The 21,774-nt window shown below is 50.7% G+C and overlaps 1 protein-coding gene across 2 annotated transcripts; it reads right to left on the bottom strand.

Annotated features, from left to right (window-relative positions):
- Positions 1–16,975: 16,975 nt before the first annotated feature.
- On the bottom strand, positions 16,976–20,821 carry LOC119355772 (thioredoxin M2, chloroplastic). Of its 2 annotated transcripts, XM_037622642.1 has the most exons (3): positions 20,284–20,395; positions 19,011–19,158; positions 16,976–17,640 (listed from the first exon to the last, which is right to left on the bottom strand). In XM_037622642.1, exon 3 carries the CDS (start codon positions 17,540–17,542, stop codon positions 17,321–17,323), a length of 222 nt encoding a protein of 73 aa, XP_037478539.1. In that variant the 5' UTR covers positions 17,543–17,640; positions 19,011–19,158; positions 20,284–20,395; the 3' UTR covers positions 16,976–17,320. The 2 variants fall into 2 exon arrangements, with proteins under 2 accessions (XP_037478539.1, XP_037478538.1); XM_037622641.1 differs by lacking the exon at positions 19,011–19,158 and having other exon boundaries at positions 20,284–20,821.
- Between the last annotated feature and the right edge of the window lie 953 nt (positions 20,822–21,774).

The following is a 21,774-nucleotide window of genomic DNA, read 5'->3' as shown; positions in this document are numbered from 1 at the left end:
GATGCGCGGGCGCGCGCCCTCGGTCGGTTGAACAGGGGGAGGGGAGAGCGACAGGGGAGGGGGAGTGGGCCACATGGCCTATTGGGCTGCCAGGTGGGCTGAGGCCCATGGGGGGGCGGTGGCCAGCTGGGCCAGTCGGCCTAGTTGAGGGGGGGGCTTTTCCTTTTCTCCTTTTTTAAGCTTTTTTGTTTTAGCTATTTTAGGCCACTTAGACATTTTGCAAAAAGTTGGTTCACCACCAATATTACCAGAAGAATATGTTCCACATGATGAACATTTTAGTTTTCATGTCTGAGCATTTTGAATTTCACGCGTAAATTCAAATTGAATTCAAATGGAATTTGAAAAGAGAGAGAACCAAGGATGATCAAACACTTGTTTAGCAAAATGTTTAAATTAGCCCGAGGGGTTACTGTAGCAACATTACACCGGGGTGTTACACCCTGGGACTCTTGTTAGTTGGAGGCACTCGCTGTTTCGAGCAAGTCATGGATTGATGCTTGTTGGTGGAGGGGGAGTATAAACTTTACCATTATGTTTGGGAACCGCCTATAATGTGTGTAGCATGGAAGATATCACCATCTCTTGGTTGTTATGTTGACAATGAAAGTATACCGCTCAAAATATTATTCATCTTTATTGCAAAACCGAGCTCTGGCACCTCTACAAATCCCTACTTACCTCTGCGAAGGGCCTATCTATTTACTTTTATGCTGAGTCATCATCCTCTTATTAAAAAGCACCAGTTGGGGAGCACCGTTGTCATTTGCATTCATTACTGTTAGTTTACATTGGGTATGACTTGACTGGATCTCTTTTACCATGAATTACAATGTCTAGTCAGTCATTGATCTTTAAAGGTGCTCTGCATTTATGTTTTGCGGTCTCAGAAAGGGGCTAGCAAGATACCATCTTGTTATATCATGTTATGATTGTTTTGAGAAAGTGTTGTCATCCGAGATTTGTTATTATTGCTCGCTAGTTGATTATGCCATTGATATGAGTAAACTTGAGACCTAAGCGTTATTGCGAATGTGGTTAGTTATAATCTTTGCTGAAAACTTGAATGTTGGCTTTACATATTTACAACAACAAGAGCAAACAGAGTTTGTAAAAGTTTTTCTTTATCACTTTCAGTTTGTCAACTGAATTGCTTGAGGACAAGCAAAGGTTTAAGCTTGGGGGAGTTGATACGTCTCCGTCGTATCTACTTTTCCAAACACTTTTGCCCTTGTTTTGGACTCTAACTTGCATGATTTGAATGGAACTAACCCGGACTGACGTTGTTTTCAGCAGAATTACCATGATGTTATTTTATGTGCAGAATCAAAAGTTCTCGGAATGACCTGAAACTTCACGGAGCAACTTTTTGGAAAATATAAGAAATACCTGCAAAATATGAAGTCCAGGGGGCCCACCACCTGTCCACGAGGGTGGAGGGCGCGCCTGCCCCCCTAGAGCGCGCCCCCTACCTCGTGGGCCCCCTGGAGCTCCTCCGACTCCAACTCCAACTCTATATATTGTGTTTCGGGGAGAAAAAAAATCAGAGAGAAGGATTCATCGCGTTTTACAATACGGAGCCGCCGCCAAGCCCTAAAACCTCTCGGGAGGGCTGATCTGGAGTCCATTCGAGGCTCTGGAGAGGGGAATCCGTCGCCATCATCATCATCAACCATCCTCCATCACCAATTTCATGATGCTCACCGCCATGCGTGAGTAATTCCATCGTAGGCTTGCTGGACGGTGATGGGTTGGATGGGATCTATCATGTAATCGAGTTAGTTTTGTTAGGGTTTGATCCCTAGTATCCACTATGTTCTGAGATTGATGTTGCTATGACTTTGCTATGCTTAATGCTTGTCACTAGGGCCCGAGTGCCATTTTTTCAGATCTGAACCTATTATGTTTTCATCAATATATGAGAGTTCTAGATCCTATCTTGCAAGTCTATAGTCACCTATTATGTGTTATGATCCGTTAACCCCGAAGTGACAATAATCGGGATACTTACCGGCGATGACCGTAGTTTGAGGAGTTCATGTATTCACTATGTGTTAATGCTTTGTTCCGGTACTCTATTAAAAGGAGGCCTTAATATCCCTTAGTTTCCGTAAGGACCCCTGTAAGGGCATATTTATCCCTAAGGTGTTTTGGTGATTGATGACAATGCTTTTGCGGACTAATCGTGTGCCTTGAGTTTCCCAGACATTTCATCGCTAGACACAAGACGTTTTGGTGCCCGTCAAAGACTGTTGAAGATGGCGTCTTTTCTACGTTTCTTTTTGGTGGATTTGAGTCATAGGAAAGCCGTACTATCAAGAGGGGGTCCGCGTCGAAAAGGTTTGGGTGGAATCATCACGTACATGTTTTCTTCCTTGTCCCCTCCTTTCCCCTGCACTTTGGAGCATCCTCCGTTGATACTCTTTTCCTTTTCCAGGCTGTTGTTGGTGGGCTTGCGGTAGTACTGCTCCTCGTTGAGCGGTAGTACCGCAGGCACCCGCGGTAGTACCGCACTTCGGTGCGGTAGTACCGTAGGTGCCCATGGTAGTACCGCTCCTTTGGAGCCGCAGTACCGTGGCCCCCAGGCCAAGTACCGCTCCTTCGCGGTAGTAGGGGCGGATGTAATTTTTTACATCCGCGCCACTGCGGTAGTACCGCATCCCTTGCGCGGTAGTACCGTGCACGGCCTAGCTCAGTTTCCTGGCGGTAGTACCGCTCCTCTGCGGTAGTACTGTGTCGGATTTTTGCTTCTTCCGTTTACCAGCGGAAGTAGGCACGGATGTTTCTTTATCCGCGCTCTTCCCAGGCTAGGGGTTTCCTACCTTGCGGTAGTACCGCAAGGGGGAGCGGTAGTACCGCGCCGGCGGCAGTACCGCCCTCAGCCTTGTGCTACAGGTCTGCCCTAGCTGCTGCTGCGGCGGCGGTAGTACCGCGGGTCCTCACGATAGTACCGCGTGGCCTTGCGGTAGTACCGCTTGTCAGCAAGCGGAAGTATCGCGTGGCCCTGCGGTAGTACCGCTGGTCAGGGGCGGTAGCACCGCTGGTCGCGGGCTGGTAGGTGGATAACGGTTGGATATTTGTCCTAAGCTATAAAAGGTGTGTCTTCTTCCTCTAGTTGACCACCTCTTCCAACCCTAAGCTCCATCATTGCTCCAAGCTCCATTTTTGCCCGATCTCACTCCCTAGCCAATCAAACTTGTTGATTTGCTCGGGTGTGGTTGAGAAGGCCCCGATCTACACTTCCACCAAGAGAAATTTGATCCCCCACTAATCCCTTGCGGATCTTGTTACTCGTGGGTGTTTGAGCACCCTAGACGGCTGAGGTCACCGCGAAGCCATAGTCCATTGTGGTGAAGCTTCATGGTGTCGTTGGGAGCCTCCAATTGAGTTGTGGAGATTGCCCCAACCTTGTTTGTAAAGGTTCGGTCGCCGCCTCCAAGGGCACCAATAGTGGAATCACGGCATCTTGCATTGTGTAAGGGCGTGAGGAGAATACGGTGGCCCTAGTGGCTTCTTGGGGAGCATTGTGCCTCCACATCGCTCCAACGGAAACGTACTTCCCTTCAAAGGGAAGGAACTTCGGTAACACATCCTCGTCTCCACCGGCTCCACTCTTGGTTATCTCTTGCCTTTACTTGTGCAAGCTTATTTGTGATATATCTCTTGCTTGCTTGTGTTCCTATCTTTGTTGCATCATATAGGTTGCTCACCTAGTTGCATATCTAGACAATCTACTTTGATGCAAACTTTAAATTGTTAAAGAAAGGCTAAAAATTGTTAGTTGCCTATTCACCCCCCCCCCCTCTAGTCAACCATATCGATCCTTTCAATCCCGCTGCCACGAGAGGGTAGGACAAAAAATGTCATGCAAGTTCTTTTCCATAAGCACGTATGATTATATTCGGGATACATGCCTACATTATATCAATGAACTGGAGCTAGTTCTGTGTCACCCTAGGTTATGACTGCTACATGATGAACCGCATCCGGCATAATTCTCCATCACTGATCCATTGCCTACGAGCTTTCCATATATTGTTCTTCGCTTATTTACTCTTCCGTTGCTATTGCTATCATCACTACAAAATACCAAAAACATTACTTTTGTTACAGTTACCTTTTGCTACCGTTACCACTACTATCATATTACTTTGCTACTAAACACTTTGCTGCAGATATTAAGTTATCCAGGTGTGGTTGAATTGACAACTCAGCTGCTAATACATGAGAATATTCTTTGACTCCCCTTGTGTCGAATCAATAAACTTGGGTTGAATACTTTACCCTCGAAAATTATTGCAATCCCCTATACTTGTGGGTTATCAAGACTATTTTCTATCGACGCGCGAGTCCCTCGCACCTGCACAAAACAAATAAATCCTCGCAACCAACGCGATAAGTGGTTGTCAATCCCTACACGGCCACTTACGAGAGTGAGATCTGATAGATATGATAAGATAATATTTTTGGTATTTTTATGATAAAGATGCAAAGTAAAATAAAAGCAAAGTAAATAGCAAAGTATTGGAAGATTAATATGATGAAGATAGACCCGGGGGCCATAGGTTTCACTAGTGGCTTCTCTCAAGAGCATAAGTATTCTACGATGGGTGAATAAATTACTGTTGAGCAATTGACAGAATTGAGCATAGTTATGAGAATATCTAGGCATGATCATGTATATAGGCATCACGTCCGAGACAAGTAGACTGACTCCTGCCTGCAGCTACTACTATTACTCCACTCATCGACCGCTATCCAGCATGCATCTAGAGTATTAAGTTAATGAAAATAGAGTAATGCCTTAAGCAAGATGACATGATGTAGAGCGATAAACTCATGCAATATGATGAAAACTCCATCTTGTTATCCTCGATGGCAACAATACAATACGTGCCTTGCTGCCCCTACTGTCACTGGGAAAGGACACCGCAAGATGGAACCCAAAGCTAAGCACTTCTCCCATTGCAAGAAAGATCAAACTAGTAGGCCAAACCAAACTGATAATTCGAAGAGACTTGTAAAGATAACCAATCATACATAAAAGAATTCATAGAAGATTCAAATATTTTTCATAGATAGACTTGATCATAAACCCACAATTCATCAGTCTCAACAAACACACCGCAAAAAGAAGATTACACCGAATAGTTTTCCACAAGAGAGGGGGGGACATTGTATTGAGATCCAAAAAGAGAGAACAAGCCATCTAGCTAATAACTACGGACCCGTAGCTCTGAGGTAAACTACTCACACTTCATTGGAGGGGCTATGGTGATGATGTAGAAGCCCTCCATGATCGATGCCCCCTCCGGCGGAGCTCCGGAACAGGCCCCAAGATGGGATCTCGTGGATACAGAAAGTTACGGCGGTGGAATTAGGGTTTTGGCTCCGCATCTGATCATTTGGGGGTACGTAGGTATATATAGGAGGAAGGAGTACGTCGGTGGAGCAACAGGGGGCCCACGAGGGTGGAGGGCGCGCCTGGGGGGGTAGGCGCGCCCCCCTACCTCGTGGCCTTCTCTTTTGTTTCTTGACGTAGGGTCCAAGTCCTCTGGATCATGTTCGGTGAGAAAATCACGTTCCCGAAGGTTTCATTCCGTTTGGACTCCGTTTGATATTCCTTTTCTTCGAAACCCTAAAATAGGCCAAAAACAGCAATTCTGGGTTGGGCCTCCGGTTAGTAGGTTAGTCCCAAAAATAATATAAAAGTGGATAATAAATCCCAATAATGTTCAAAACAGTAGATAATATAGCATGAAGCAATCAAAAATTATAGATGCGTTGGAGACGTATCACATGATTAGTGTACGGTCAAATCGGGGGCGTCACAGACCGATCCTCGACCCAGGCCAACGTGAGGTCCCAGTTGGCGCGCAGCCATTCCAACTCCAAGTCGGACTTCGTGAAGGACGAACGACGCACTGCGTAGCGCCGCTCCCAACGCCCCTCCTTGAAGGTCGCCAGGCCATCGCCCTGGTATGCGAGGACGAGATGACGTTGATGTTGAATATTATTGTTATTATGAAAACATAGGATAGCGTAACATTTATTCCACCTTGCCTTGTAATCCAAGACTGACCTTGTACTCCTATATATATGCCCACGAGGCTCAAGCAATACAATCAACAATTCCACCAATCCTTCTCTCTCCTTTCTAACATGATATCAGTTTTTGGGTTCTAAACCCTAGCCGCCGCTTTCGCACCCACGCGCTGCCCCCGGGGCGGTCGGCCTCCATGACCGCCACCGGGGGCCACGCTGCCCGTACCTAGGGTTTGTTCGCCGGTCGTGTTGACCGGCTGCCCTAGAGAGTCTTTTCCCGAGCCCTTGCTCCGGGTTTTTCGCTCTCTTGCCGGTCGTTTTGATTGGCGTTTTTCTTTTTGGTTTTCCGATCTATACTTGATCGGTTTGTGTCGCCCTCCGCCGCCGTCTACCTCCGTGCGCCTCTACTCCGACCCCGACGCGACCGGCTGGCCTCTTCACCGACCCGGCGGCCTCGCGCGACAGGCGGTCCCTCACGACTGCCGTCCATGCGCCGGCCCGCTCGTCGATCTACGCCGGCCATCACTGCCCTGTCCCCAAGTTCAGCGCGCCCCTTTGCCGATCGAGCAACAGGTTGCCGCTGCGTCGCCCCGTCGGGTCGCAGCGCCGCCGCCCCATGGTTCTCCCCGTTGCTGCATCGATCCGCGCCGCCGCTGTGTCGCCCCTTCGGGCCGTAGTGCCACCGCAAGTGATCTCCGTCGCCGCCCTGAGGCCGTTCCCGTGGTTGCACCACCTCGCGCGCTGCCGCTGCGTCGCCCCTTCAGGCCATAGTGTCGCGGCCCGCGGTCAACCGCCACACCGAGGTCGTCCGCTCCAGGCCATCCCCAAGGCTGCACCGACCCTCGCGCTGCCGCTACGTCGCCCCGTCGGGCCGTAGCGAGCGTGGCACGTGATCCCTGCAACCGTCCTGAGGTCTTCCCCGTTGTCGCCCTGACCTGCCCGCTGCCGTTGCGTCGCCCCTTCGGGCCGTAACGCTGCAGCCCGCGGTCCACCACCGTCCACGCACGATGACTTCCATGTGATATGCGTCGCGTTGCCTCCCTTGACGCGGGAACGTCACCGTCTGCGCCGTTCTTTGTCACGCTGTCGAGTTCATTATCGCCTACTTCGAGCACCGCCGCCGCGCTCCTTCTCTAGTTGCCGCCGCCGCCTCCTTAGGCCGCCGCTGCTCTTCTTCCGCAGCTCCACGACGACCCCCGACTTGACACCGACCACGGTGTTCTTTGCACGGCTACCTCGACTACGACCACCCCACATACGCTCTCGGCTAACTCGACAAACCGCACAAAGGACTACCGCCATGCTTGAGCAACCTCGTCGGTTTCCATGCAGCCACGACTCCGCGATGCATCGACCGTTATGACTGTGGGGGGTGTCCATCGGCTTGCCTTCAGATTCTTCTCCAGTCTCACCGTCTGCGTCGCTACCGTTGTGACTGCGGGGGATGTTGAGTATCATTGTTATTATGGAAACATAGGATAGCGTAGGATTTATTCCATCTTGCCTTGTACTCCAAGACGACCTTGTACTCCTATATATATGCCCACGAGGCTCAAGCAATACAATCAACAATTCCACCAATCCCTCTCTCTCCCTTCTAACAGTTGTCGCGGCCGAGAGAGTGAAGGAGGCGGTCGTGCATTCGCGATCGCCAAGGAGGGCTCCTTCATAGCGGTTGATGATGCACTTTGAGATCCAGTTTAGATAGCAGATTGGTTCCCTACCTTTCCCTCAAGGAGTGGCCCTGATTATGGAACCCACGAGAAGATGTGCACTATGACAAAGGCTTCCATAAGTTATTGCTAGCAAGTGAAGACGGTTTTGGTTGGGATGGTGTAGCGGATCCGTACGTGAATGCGATCAGGACTTCCATAAAGTCTCCTGATTTGCGTTGGGTTTATGGAAACAGACATTCAGACCGGACCACAAACCGATGAGGTGCCGTGCTGGATCGCAAATTACATTCAGGGTGCTCGATCCTGACGGTTGCGGACGGTTTGAGGATTTGCATTGGAGATATCCTAAGATCCACTCTTTTGTTTGTGGCGGATGCTGGGAAAGTGTATACGTGTCTTTTGAAGAGTTTCGATCAAGCAACTTACTTTTAGGGGCCAAGTCAAGAAACTTGGAAAACAAACAAACCCTTGTGCCAGCAAATTAGCTCGGCACTGTCTAGCAAATGACAGGCAGAAGATACATGCCGTACCCAGTCATTTGCCAACTGTAACCACTTTGCAACCTAGTAATAAAAGTTCCCCCCGTGTTAAGAATTCACTACGGTAACTAAAATAGCGGGTTTTACCAACACAGATGCATTGAACCGATCGAACAGACGAGTGGGGATACCAAAGCCACGCAGAATGGGCAATTGGGCATATGCCATGGATAAAGACGTAAGCTGGCACCATTTGGTTTTGAATTTCTCTATAGAAGTAATCTTTCAGCTTTCTCCGATTTAAATTTGAAATTGAATTCCATGTGCTTCATTCGGACATGCAGTAAACGGGGCCGAGTTCCTACTCGCCAGTCGCCAGCCTGCAGCTGTCCATGTTGCACAGGCCATGGCGAGAAATATAAGGGCATATACGGTGGTGCTATCTTAGTAGTGTCAGGTAGGATAAATAATGAGATGGAGAAGAAAGAACTCATAAGAAAAGGCTTGTCTTCTCTTATTTAAGATAAGACAAAAGATGATCTCTTAGCATAATATGTCTCACCACGTTTTTAGGAATGACTAGTTATTGAAGATAAGACTAAGAGATAACCCATTGTAGACATGATTTTTTATCATCTCTTAAGTACATGCAAGACTTAAGATAAAATTATTTTATCAACTATTGTACATGCCTAAACAGTTTCAAATCGAGATAAGGTCCGCCCGTCCGCCTTTGTTTAGTGATATGCAGCGAGCGACAATGGCGCAACAGTTTCAAATCGAGATAAGGTCCGCCCGTCCGCCTTTGTTTAGTGATATGCAGCGAGCGACAATGGCGCACAAGTTAATGTCCCCTCCGTGTACTAGCAGTAGTTGCGAGCACTCACATCGCTAGCCCGCACACGCAAGCATCCATTATTCCGAGCTGAAATGAAATTCTATATGCGGACAGGAATATATCTTGGAAAGATTATGTTTGGCCCATGTCAAACATGCAGGCACCAGCGCAATGATTACCAGCCCTTCAATCACGGTTCCTATTTGTTTGTTGATTAATTAAGTAGTAGCACACTTTATCCCACTTTAGAGAGGATGCAATTTTCCTGGCCGTGTCGTGTCGTGCCCCACTGAGAAGGAAAAGCAGATATTTGCGGCATGATCACTGAGGATAAGCTCGCAGCTGAAGTCACATTGAGTGTGGACAAAGCATGTGCACACTCAACCTTTGTTTTTTAGTAACTAGGAGTACTATAGGCTGAACCTTTGTCGTGATGGCGTCGGTACGCAGGGCACAGTCATCCTAGGCAGATAGGCTGGCCAGCAGTGAATTGTCGCGGTCACTGCACACTGGCCGACTCCTGTGCCCTAAATTAACCTGGGCCTGGCCAGCCAGCGCCCCCCGGTTTTCCCCCAACCAACGTGCTAGTGCCGGCCGAACGGACGGCATCCACGGATCCACGTCCTGCTCAGCTGCGCTGCAGGAACTGCACGAGCAACGCTTGTTACTGAGCCAGTGGACGTTGGCTTTGGTCCCTTCCCAGGCCACTTGCGTAAGGGCATCTCCAGCCGTTGGCTCTCAGGAGAGGTAAAAAATTGCCTTCTGGAGGTGCACCGGCGCTAAACTGCGCATTGGGGGTGTGATGCCCCTCAATCGCGGCCCCTCACGGGTTTTTAAAATATTCAAATTCGGTGTAAACACAACGCAAACACGGATGAGTTCGTTCAAATTTAAACATATTTTACAAAAAAAAACTACCGCGGGCTACCCCGCCGTCTCCTTCGCCGCCCGCCCACGCGGTTCTACATGCTGAGGAGGCTGTAGAACCGCGTGTAGTCACCGCCATCGTCGTCGTCGTCGTCGTCGTCGCCCCCACCTACGCCTCCGCCGTCCCTGCTGCATTCCTCCCCGGTTGGCGCGGCGGGTTGGACGGTCCGGGGGCGTCGTCGTCGTCGCTATCGAGGACGACGACACCGTCCTCGTCCTCGCGCCCACGTTTGCGGGCGGCGATCTCCTCCAGGGCCCGACGCTGCCGGGTTGTGACGCCCCCGATTTGACCGTACACTAATCATACACGCAAACGTGTACAATCAAGATCAAGGACCCACGGGAAGATATCACAACACAACTCTACAAATAAAAATAAGTCATACAAGCATCATATTACAAGCCAGGGGCCTCGAGGGCTCGAATACAAGAGCTCGATCATAGACGAGTCAGCGGAAGCAACAATATCTGAGTACAGACATAAGTTAAACAAGGTTGCCTTAAGAAGGCTAGCACAAACTGAGATACAGATCGAAAGAGGCGCAGGCCTCCTGCCTGGGATCCTCCTAACTACTCCTGGTCGTCGTCAGCGGGCAGCACGTAGTAGTAGGCACCTCCGGTGTAGTAGAAGTCGTCGTCAACGATGGCGGCTGGGTCCTGGACTCCATCATCTGGTTGCGACAACCAGGTAGAAGGGATAGGGGGAAAAGAGGGAGAAGGCAACCGTGAGTACTCATCCAAAGTACTCGCAAGCAAGGAGCTACACTACATATGCATGGGTATATATGTAAAGGCCATATCGGTGGACTGAATTGCAGAATGTCAGAATAAGAGGAGGGTAGCTAATCCTGTCGAAGACTACGCTTCTGGCAGCCTCCATCTTGCAGCATGTAGAAGAGAGTAGACTGAAGACCTCCAAGTAGCATCGTATAGCATATTCCTAACCGATGATCCTCCCCTCATCGCCCTGTGAGAGAGCGATCACCGGTTGTATCTGGCATTTGGAAGGGTGTGTTTTATTTAGTATCCGGTTCTAGTTGTCATAAGGTCAAGGTATAACTCTAAGTCGTCCTGTTACCGAAGATCACGGCTATTCGAATAGATTAACTTCCCTGCAGGGGTGCACCACATAACCCAACACGCTCGATCCCATTTGGCCGGACACACTTTCCTGGGTCATGCCCGGCCTCGTAAGATCAACACGTCGCAGCCCTACCTAGGCACAACAGAGAGGTCAGCACGCCGGTCTAAATCATATGGCGCAGGGGTCTGGGCCCATCGCCCTTTGCACACCTGCACGTTGCGTACGCGGCCGGAAGCAGAACTAGCCCCCTTAATACAAGAGCAGGCTTACGGTCCAATCCAGCGCGCGCCGCTCAGTCGCTGACGTCACGAAGGCTTCGGCTGATACCACGACGTCGAGTGCCCATAACTGTCCCCGCGTAGATGGTTAGTGCGTATAGGCCAGTAACCAGACTCAGATCAAATACCAAGATCTCGTTAAGCATGTTATTTTGAAATAACCGCGAACGCCGACCAGGGCCAGACCCACCTCTCTCCTAGGTGGTCTCAACCTGCCCTGTCGCTTCGCCACAAAGATTCACACGGAGGGCCATCGGGAAAGTATGTCCTTCCAGCCCCCAATTCGTGAATCAACTACGGGTACTCCTTGAGCCAACCCGACTTTGGTCATCACATGTATCATGTATAAAGTATATAGTATATACCCGTGATCACCTCCCGAGTGATCACGACCCGATAGTATAGCATGGCAGACGGACAAGAGTGTAGGGCCACTGATGAAACACTAGCATCCTATACTAAGCAGTAGGATAGTAGGTAATGGTAACAATAGTAGTAGCAAGGACAGGCTATGCATCAGAATAGGAATAACGGAAAGCAGTAACATACTACACTACTCTAATGCAAGCAGTATAGAGAAGAGTAGGCGATATTTGGTGATCAAAAGGGGGGGCTTGCCTGGTTGCTCTGGCAAGAGAGAAGGGTCGTCAACTCCGTAGTCGTACTGGGTAGCAGCGGCGTCGGTCTCGATGTCTAGCGAGAGAAGAGGGGGAAGAAACAATAAATATAATGCAAACAAATGCATGATGATGCATGACATGACAAAGCGTGATGCTAGGTGTGCCCTAACGCGTTACGAGGTGGTACCGGTGAAGGGGAGGAACATCCGGGAAATTATCCCCGGTGTTTCGCGTTATTTTGATAGACAGGCCGGAGGGGAAAAGTTGCAGGTTTGATATGCTAGGGACGTGTGGCTGACAAACGGGCTGCGAATCAGGATTCGTCCCGTTGTTCTGAGCAACTTTCATGTACAAAGTTTATCCATCCGAGCTACGATTTATTTTTTATTAATTTTCTAAAGTTTTAATTATTTTTAGAATTTATTTAATTATTTTAAAACAACATTATCCAGAATAGTGCATGATGACGTCAACATGACGCCAGCAGTCAACAGGGCGTTGACTGGGTCAACTGACGTGTGGGTCCCGCATGTCATTCACTATTAGTTAATTAATCAAAGTTAATTAGGTGAAACTAGTTAATTAGGCTAATCTAATTAGGATTAATTAAGTTAATTAATTAATTAATTAATTAATATTTTTATTTTTATTTAGTTTTTTTAATCTTTTATTATTATTAAACGTTCTGGGGCGGGGGGCCCCGGCTGTCATTGGGCCAAAGGCCTATCGGGTTCGGGCGATTGGGTGCGGGCGTCACCCGAGCGAGCGCTAAGCGCTAGCGGGCGAACCCGACGGGCGCGGGCGGGGCGTTGCCCGCCATGGCACTGGGTAAGGCTCTAGCCAAGGCGGGGCTCGCCGGCTGGCCATGACAGCGCGGAGAGGGAGCTCCGGCAGGCAGCGGCTGTAGGGCGAGGCGAGGCATGGCGCGCCGACCAGCACGGCAGCCGTGGGCGGCAGCGGCTGCAACAGCCGCATCTTGCAGGCGTAGGAGGGCGGTGGCGAGCGTAGGAGGGCGGTGGCGAGCGCAGGCGTTCGCGTGGAGGCGCGGATGCGCAGGTGCGGCGAGCGCGAGCAACAGCACCGAGGCGCGGCCACGGTGGAGGGGGGCCGCGGCGAGCACGGAGGCAGAGGGGAGAGAGAAGGCGACGGCTCACGGTCGGGAGTAGGGATCGGGGCAGCAGGGGTTGAGGAGGTCGACGGGGACGACCGGGCGATGGGGAGGGAGCAGGCCGTTGAGGTGGTCCGGCGAGGGAGCTCCGGGCGCCGGCGTGGTCGTCGTGCGGCGAGGGAGGTTCCAGGCGGCGGTGGCCGTAGCGGAGTGGTGGCTTGCGTCGGGCGCGGCCGTGTGGGAGGAGATGAGGAGGCGGGCGTCGATGGCAGGCGACGGCGCGGCGAGGTCGGAGCGGGCTGCGTCGGGCGGCAGCGGCGATTGGCGGGGCCGGCAACGACGGGCGTCGGGGCGGCCGTCTCCTCCCGATCCAATCGGGAGAGATGGGGGGGAAGGGAGATATTTTCGGAGGGAGGGGGGTTGTGGGGTGTCGGTGGAGTGGGTGGGGGTGGCGTAGTGGATAAGGAGTGGGTGGGGTGGGTGGCCGGATGGGCCTGGTGGGTTGGCCCAGTTGGGCCACGGCCCAGGGGGGTTTCTCCTTTTTTTTTGTTTTGTTTTTATCTATTTGCATTTCTGTTTTAAAACATTTTAAATTATTTAGACATTTTATAAAAATGTGTTTGCTGCACCATAATTACCTTTGTAACATTTGGCAACCATCGAACATTTTTGTTTCAATTTTTTAAAACTTTTATTACCGACATTAATTTTAATTTAAAATTTGAATTTGACGCGGTTTGAACTAACGGACGTTTAGCAACAGTAATCGGGATGACATGGCATGATTAGCGTGGGATTACTGTAGCAAGATTATCCGGGCGTTACACGGGTCATCTCCTCGCGCAGGTAGTCGTCGCGCGACCACCGCATGGCGTCCTCGTCGGAGAAGCCGCACCGGGCTATCTCCTCGTACTCCGGGGGGAGGCTGGACTCCACCTTGGGCTCGACGAGGGCGCTGGAGCTGCGGGTATGCGCGCTGAGAGGCGTGTCCTGGGGCTCCGGCTTGACGGGGCGGAGGTGGAGGCAGGGAGAGCCGCCGGACGAGGAGGACACCCCGGTCTCCATGCGCCTCGGCGTCCAGAAGCTTCCCCGGCGGCGACGTGAGAAGGACGGGGGAGCGGGGTACTCGAGGCGCGGCGTGTTGCCGCCCTCGATGTACTCGAGGATGGACTCCAACGTGCGCCTGGGCACGCCCCACCACCGACGCCGGCCGGCGGCATTGAACCTGCCGGAGGGCACGGCGCCGTTGGTGGCCTCGAGCTGCTCACCGTGCCGGCGGCGGAAGTACGGCTCCCAGATTGGGCTGTCGGGGACGTACCGGGGCCCCTCCCTCGCCGCACGCGGCAGGGACGAGCGGATGCGTGCAATCTCCGCAAGCCGCGCCGTGCCGGTGGGTACCGGGGGCACCGGCACGCCGCCGGCGCTGATCCTCCACGCCCCGGGCACCCGCATGTCCGGCGAGACCGGGTACTCGGCCTCGAAAAGGAGGCGAGCCTCGGCCTCGTGCAGATGACGGCGCCCGAATCCGTTCGCCGCCGCGCCGTCGCCTGGGAAACGCTCGGCCATGCTTTCTCAACTGGTGACGGCGAGAGGAGGAAAGGGGGAGAAATGAGCGTGTCGTCGGTGGATGATGGGGTGAGTCTCTCCGGCGCGCTTGCAGTTGGCTTTTACAGCCGGGGACGCCGCGTGGTAGGCTTGACCGGCGCGTTACGCGTGGCGTGATTGCGTGGCGGCCGAGGGACGCGTCGTCCAGCCTTCACTGAGCCGCCCGTGAGGCATCAATGGAGGCTGACTGGCGCGGCAGCGCGCGGCAGCTTTGGCATTGATTCGCCGCGGGAAACGAGACGATGAGGACAACGAAGGGGCGAGAAGAGAGTAGAGTCGCTGACGCGGCGGGCCCGCGGCTCTTCCGCAAAAAACGATTCGGCCGGCGCCCCCGAGCGACCCCAGCGCGCCGGGTTCGGGTTGGGTCCGCCGGCGCCAGTTTCGATCCGATCCGGCGAAAATTGGGCTCTTGGGGGTGTGACTGGGTCGATTTTTTAGCGCCGGTGGACGAAAAAACGTTTAGACGGCTTTCTTGGAGACGCGGCTGAAGATGCCCTGAGAGTGCTCCTCGTTTTGCTTTGGTCCCTTCCCGATGGGCGATGGGCGAACGGCGATACGGCGGGTGCCGGCGTGTGCGTCGTCGCGTCCCATGCCGCGGGAGCCGCGACCCGCGATGATAAGGCACGGCGGTTGGTGCGTGCTCTGTCCTGTCTGTCTGGTCGCCCGGTAGGTGCGGGGAGAGGGGGCGTGGCAGCCTGCCGTGCCGCCGCGCCGACGGCTGGTGGCGGAGCCAAGGCATGTCATGTGGCCTGGGATCCAACGAGATCGCCGCGGGACGCGTCACGCCGGTGCACCCACGTTTTTTGCAGGGCCAGAGAGCGGAGGTTTTTGTTTACTGGATGTGGCGGATCCATATAGTTATTGACGAACCGTATATTGATATGCTGTCAGCTACAGCTAACGACGACGGGACCGGGAGCGGGGAGGGGTCATGGACTCATGGTCCGGCCCGGCCAATTGAATGCCCACGGGTGCGTGCGTGCGCCCACGTACTTGTACTACCAAACGATCAAGGTGCACACAGGTCGCCCACTGTTTGTTTACATCAATCAGGAGACCGTGGATCGCCGAGCTCCTTCCTCGCGCTGGCCGGCGGCCGCAGTTTACTGCATGCGCCGACTGTTTTTCTCAAACAGGGCACAAACCTAAGGAGGCAGCAGATCACTGGTTGGCAAAAGTTATATGAAGCTACTGTAACAGGTCCTCCAGATGGGGTATCAGACACAAACCTACAAAAGGAGGCATTTAAAGAGCTGAGGTCATGTTTGATAGCAAAGTATTTTCTAAGTATTTTGAGAATACTACAGTTTTTGAGATTATCGCAGTTTTATTTACAATGAGCTGTTTGGTTGCCCCTAACAACTATGCTTTTAATATTATAGTATTGAGGAAACTGCAGTTTTTCTCTTCATAAAAAAAGAACTCCAAACCTCTTTTTTTTTTAAACAGAGCTGCTGAGTGCTTAAATACTCCCTCCGGTCTTTTTTACTCTGCCTATTAGAATTCTCTAAAGTCAAACTTCACAAAGTTTGACCGTGTTTATATAAAAAAATATCAACATCTGACATGCTAAAGTTATACAATATGAAACTTTAAGTCATGACACATCTATTGATATTGATTTCAGATTGTGAATGTTGGTACTTTTTTCTATAAAGTTCGTCAAACTTTACGAGGCTTGACTTTAGTCAAATCTTATATGCGGACTAAAAAGGACCGGAGGGAATACAACGGCTAAACAGCAAAATTTACAGTGTTATGCGGCAACAGCCAAACAGGTTCTATGTATTGCGAATACTGCAAAATACTCTGTTTTGATAAAACTATGGTATCTCACACCTACAGACAAAATTACTGTAGTTTTTGATTCTTTGATTTATATAATACTTTGCTATCAAACACAGCCCGAAGCTTCCCCAAATGAAGAGACTTGTCACGATTCATGTCAAGAAAATGAACCAAATAAACTGGGAAATGGCGTTGATATGCTTTCAGTTCCAGCCAGCTGATGTGCAATGTCATGTCACCAATAATCATAATTCTCCGCCGACCGATTTAACACCTCTCGTGGTCCTCAGCACGATGCGATCGAATCAGACGTACATATTCGGCCTGTTCTGAATTCAATGTAACTACCAAACAGGGTTCTGTTTGTTTTGATCGATCAGTAATATACTCTGATTACGACTATTTTCCTCTGAAAAAGCAAAGAGGCATCAGTCTGTTCCATCCAACCAGCGCATCTGCATCTCATCCACAGCCATCTAAAAGATCAGAGAACCTTTTGATTGGGGGAACAGTGCTCACAATCAAGATCTAGAAACAGTATCACAGATTCATCAGTTCATAAGGGAAACGATCACATCAACTGACGGAATATGTGACATGATAATACAGAACATGACTCTTAACAGTCCCGTCATACTACATATCTACAGCCCAAAAGAATGGCAAAATGAAACCAGGCTTCCTTGGGATTTTTATCATTAACACTTCTGTGATTCTATTTATTGATGGTACAGAGAGCAACTTTCCAATACTATCTACACAAGTGAACGCACGTATAGAAAGATTGCGCAGATGACGTCGAGTTTTCGATGGTCTGACTGAACAATGGACATGGAATGCCGAGGAACCGTCGAGGAGGCCCGTTCAGCGTTTTACCTCTCGGTAAACTTCTCGATGCATGTGATCAGTGTGCTTTCAGGCACTGCTCCGATCACCGCGTCCTTCTTCTCGCCATTCTTGAAGATCATCATGGTTGGGATGCTCCGGACGCCATACTGGCTTGCTATGTCTGGATTCTCATCGGTGTTGAGCTTGTAGCATTTCAGCTTCCCTTCATACTCCTTTGACAGCTTACCAATAGCTGGATCAATCATTTTGCAAGGTCCACACCATGAAGCCCAGAATCCAACAAGAACTGGAATCTCGCTCTCTATAACAAGTGATTGCCATGTTGTCTTTGTGACATCAGGAACTACAAAACAAATGGACAGTATCACAATGAACAATTGAGAACACATAAATCAATGAAACTGCTGACGTACAGAAAGAAGAAAAAACCAAATCAACTAACTTCACAAGTTGTATGATCCCCAAATAAAATGTCCAGATCAAGTAGCTTGAAGAAAATATAGAGTAATTGGCAAAACCAAATCTTTACTGTTTCATGCTGATGAACATTGAATGATGAAACGAATAGATAAACAGAAAGCTAAGCTAACTCCAGCCATTAACAAGCAATACTACTGGCACTGTTTTCATGCAGTTGCCTCTCTGTCCAATGATCCTATACCAGACCAAATTGGTTGAGTTTGAAAAGTTAGAGGATTCAAACACAAATTTAAGTCCAAAAACAGCACGATATCTGCATAAACACCCATAAAAGTTCTAATCACTGTAAAGTGTCAGGCCGACCCCTAAAGTAGATCAACGAAATCCCAACCAGACTGAAAAATCTGTTCACGGATGATCTATAAAACCACTTTTACAGGAATAAGAATATCTTCAGCAGCAGAAGGCGCATGGCATTTCCATGTCAGATATTGATTTAGGGCCACTAACTTGTCGTTATTAACATAGGCGAGTATATTTCTTTCAGAAGGCACATGGCATTTACATTAATGTAGCACTAACAGTAATTGCTCTTTTGTTCAGAAATGAGTATATTTACGTTGCTTTGTGTAAGATATCAGTTTTTTTGAACTTCCACAGACTCTGACTGCACCATCACAGAAATACGAGGTTACAATCACAAGATGTCTATATCCAAAAAGCTGTGATTACTCCTTGAATACACCAACAGCTCAAGTTTTAGACACCGCAGACAAAGATTCATCTTAATATGTCCATATCTTGTATAGAACTTGTATTTCATTACTTCTGTAAATACTCCCTCTGTCCCAAAATAAGTTACTCAACTTTGTATTAACTTTAGTACAAAGTTGAGTCACTTATTTTGGGATGGAGGGAGTTGTATTGCAAGTCATTGAAGCAAAGTGTTCTATACTGCAAGGATTTTTTTTCGAAAGGGAGGCAAAAGATTTGCCTCATCGATTAATTAAGAAGAAGAGAATTACCCAGTCAATTAAAGGAAAACAGGGCGAAAACCGATACATATAGACCACATACTTGCTAAGAAAGAAACTCCATGACCCCACAGTCAACCCGACAAACATACATAAGACAAAACAACCATGATCCCTCACACTTCTACGTCACAAAGAAACCCCCAACAAAACAAAGGTTGAAGACAACGGACACCACCAAATCCACAAAGACGAGCCAATCGGAAATGGTGGGTGAAGAGACCGAGTATCATCCATTAAGCAGCCGCTGACGCCTTACCAATGGCGCCACTCTTCTTGCCTATGCTCTTGAGAGCCTTCTTCACCTTCTTGATTTTGTCCGTAGAAGCCTCCTCCGCTAGGAGGCAAGCAATCGCCTTGCCAGACCCAGGACTAGCTGCCTCCAAGCAGGCGAGCAAGCTGCCAAACTTTTTCACGAAGACCACCTCGTCAAAACGTGCCAACATACCATCACGGTCAAAGACGGGCGACCGGATGGACTTTAGCGCCTCAGATAGAGTACTGAAAATGGAATTCAATCACATGGAGTACGATGTTTCCAAAAAAGATAAAAGAAGATTTCTGTGGAAAGCATGGTTTTCGAATCGATGAGTCGTTATGGGGTAGCGACTCGGAAAAAGTCGAGCATGCAGTTGTGACTAGTCGCGACTCGAGTCGCTAGTCGACACTATTGAGTCAACATTTTTTTGTGACTCATCGACTAGTCGCGCGACTCGAAAACAATGGTGGAAAGATCCGATATTTGCTCATTTATGTGTCACTGGGCAAGAAAACACAATTACACTGAAGGGAATAATGTTAATGTGAAATACGTTCAATCCTCTCAGGGTCAATGATATGGTCCAGCATCGTTACCTTAAATGTAGCAGTGTTTCAGGCACAGTAGTAACAAATCTCCATCAACCAGACACGCAGGTATCGATAAGTTGAATAACTATTGAACAGTCTAGCATATCTACAATAACTCACATTAAACATTTATGCGATTCCATATTTAGATACAAGTGCCCCTCAATCCCTCATAAAACCAGATGTGTGACAACATTAATAGTTGTAAAGCAGCCCAACCATGCACACAGGACACAGCTGAATACACCAACAGCGCGCTGGTTTGTACAGCGAGCTTCCCAGGAAACTCAGGCGCAAGCTCTACAAATCAAGACAGCAGATGCTTCATGCATGCATGAAGACATGTAGGCACGTATACGCTGGCACCGCAGCAGAGACGTCGAACGTCGAGTTGCTACAAACGGGGTAAAATCCATAGCCTCGCGTCCACATCGCTGCTATGCTCCTAACAACTCGACGTTGGGGGACCCGCGTGGAAGCGACCCAAGACATGATTGGCCGATTCCCCGAAGCAAATCCTAATCCTGAAAGCAAAGCCTCATCTCATGCCTAGATGCATCGGAAAACACGCAGCAGATCCACGCAGACGCATTAATCGGATCAGTATTTCAGCACGACCAAATCTCATACGGAACACGGATCAACAATTCAACAGGCCGATCGTGCGAGCTGGCGCGTTATACCTTGGATGGTGGTGTCCTGGCCCTGGACGGCGCAGACGACCGTCGCGCCGCGCCCGACGCCCCACCGGCGGCTCACGGCGGGGCCGGAGACCGCGCGGAGGGCCTGGGCCTGGGACCGCGGGCCGCGGGCGGGCGGGAGCGCGTGGTGGGGCCGCGGCGCCCCCGCCCCCGCGCGCGAGGTGGCGGCGAGGGGCGAGGAGGAGGCGGCGAGGGAGACGGAGACGGCGGAGGCCATGCCGGTGGCGACGGAGACGGCGGAGGCCATGCCGGTGGCGACGGAGACGGCGGAGGCCATGCCGGTGGCGACGGGGACGGGGGGAGAGTTCCGGAAGCTGGGCGAGAGCGCGTTTGTTGTGATGCGAGCGAGAGGGGGACGGTTGGGGACGGACGGAAAGGGAGGCGGGCGGGGGTGGCTGGCTGGCTGGCTGTTTTTGCTGCTCGCCTCGCCTGTGGTGGCCTCGCGCGCCGGGGGCTCGGGCTGGGCCCGCCCGCCTGGCCCGGCTGGTCGTTGCAAAACCAGCGGCGGTGAGCTGGTGCTTTCGCTAACTTGTCACGAGAGATTGGGGAAAGTTGGTACGGCACATTGCTGCCAGCATCCTCACATCACGGGAGATTAGAGAGACCGCGCAGGTAGATTGGCAGTATCAGAATTAGAAACAGTGATCACCCCCGGAGCGATGTACCCTGGCCTCATTTGGTTCCAAGGGGAGATAATTCCATGGAAATGGTACCCTGGGTAGAATGCTCTTGACCAATTAATAACCCCGTGGAAACTTCACATCACCATTTGGCAGAGATGGGGATAATACGCCCTTCTTACCAATGCAATTATTCCATTGCGCTGCTGCGGCTACCATCACTGGAGAGATGGATGAGTTCCCACAGCTGCAGCTCTACAAGAACATGACTATCACCCGCATCACATCAGGAAACGGCTCCACCGAATTTGGTCTCGTCAGTGCCATGCCGGAGACAACAAGATCCGAAGAGGACTTTAGTGATTTCACCGCAGATCAAAGAAGCGTCACACCTGCTTTTCTCCTTGACGACCTACAGGGCTGGCGAAAAGTCACCACGCAGGTCAGATCGGGCCGGCAGCTCGACGAGGGATGCCAACATAGACCAGGTAGTGGAGGGACTCACCGTCAGCCTGGGGTGGAGGAGGGACATGCTGGCGGGTCGTCGATCCTGGGCACCGGAGGGAGGGGGTCATGGGCGTTGCTTCGGTCGCTGACGAAGCGGGCCAGACGCGTAGGTTTGGTCGCCGGCAGAGGAGCTCGGAGGCGGCGCTGGATCTGGGTCGACGCGCCTATCACGCTCGTCTCGCTCGAGCCGTGGCTTCTCTCCACGGCCTATGGGGTCGTGGCTTTTCTCCCCATGGAAACGACGTGGTTCGGGCAGGGATCCCTCCCCCTCGTGTGTGACCAAATGGCATCGTGGGCTTACCCGGGTCAGTTCGACCGGTGGTTTTCCCGCACAGGGAAAAGGCAG

This window comes from Triticum dicoccoides, chromosome 2A (assembly GCF_002162155.2).
Source record: "Triticum dicoccoides isolate Atlit2015 ecotype Zavitan chromosome 2A, WEW_v2.0, whole genome shotgun sequence".
NCBI classification, from domain to species: Eukaryota; Viridiplantae; Streptophyta; class Magnoliopsida; order Poales; family Poaceae; genus Triticum; species Triticum dicoccoides.
The sequence above is the reverse complement of the archived record's forward strand: the minus strand, read 5'-3'. Positions and strand labels throughout refer to the sequence as shown.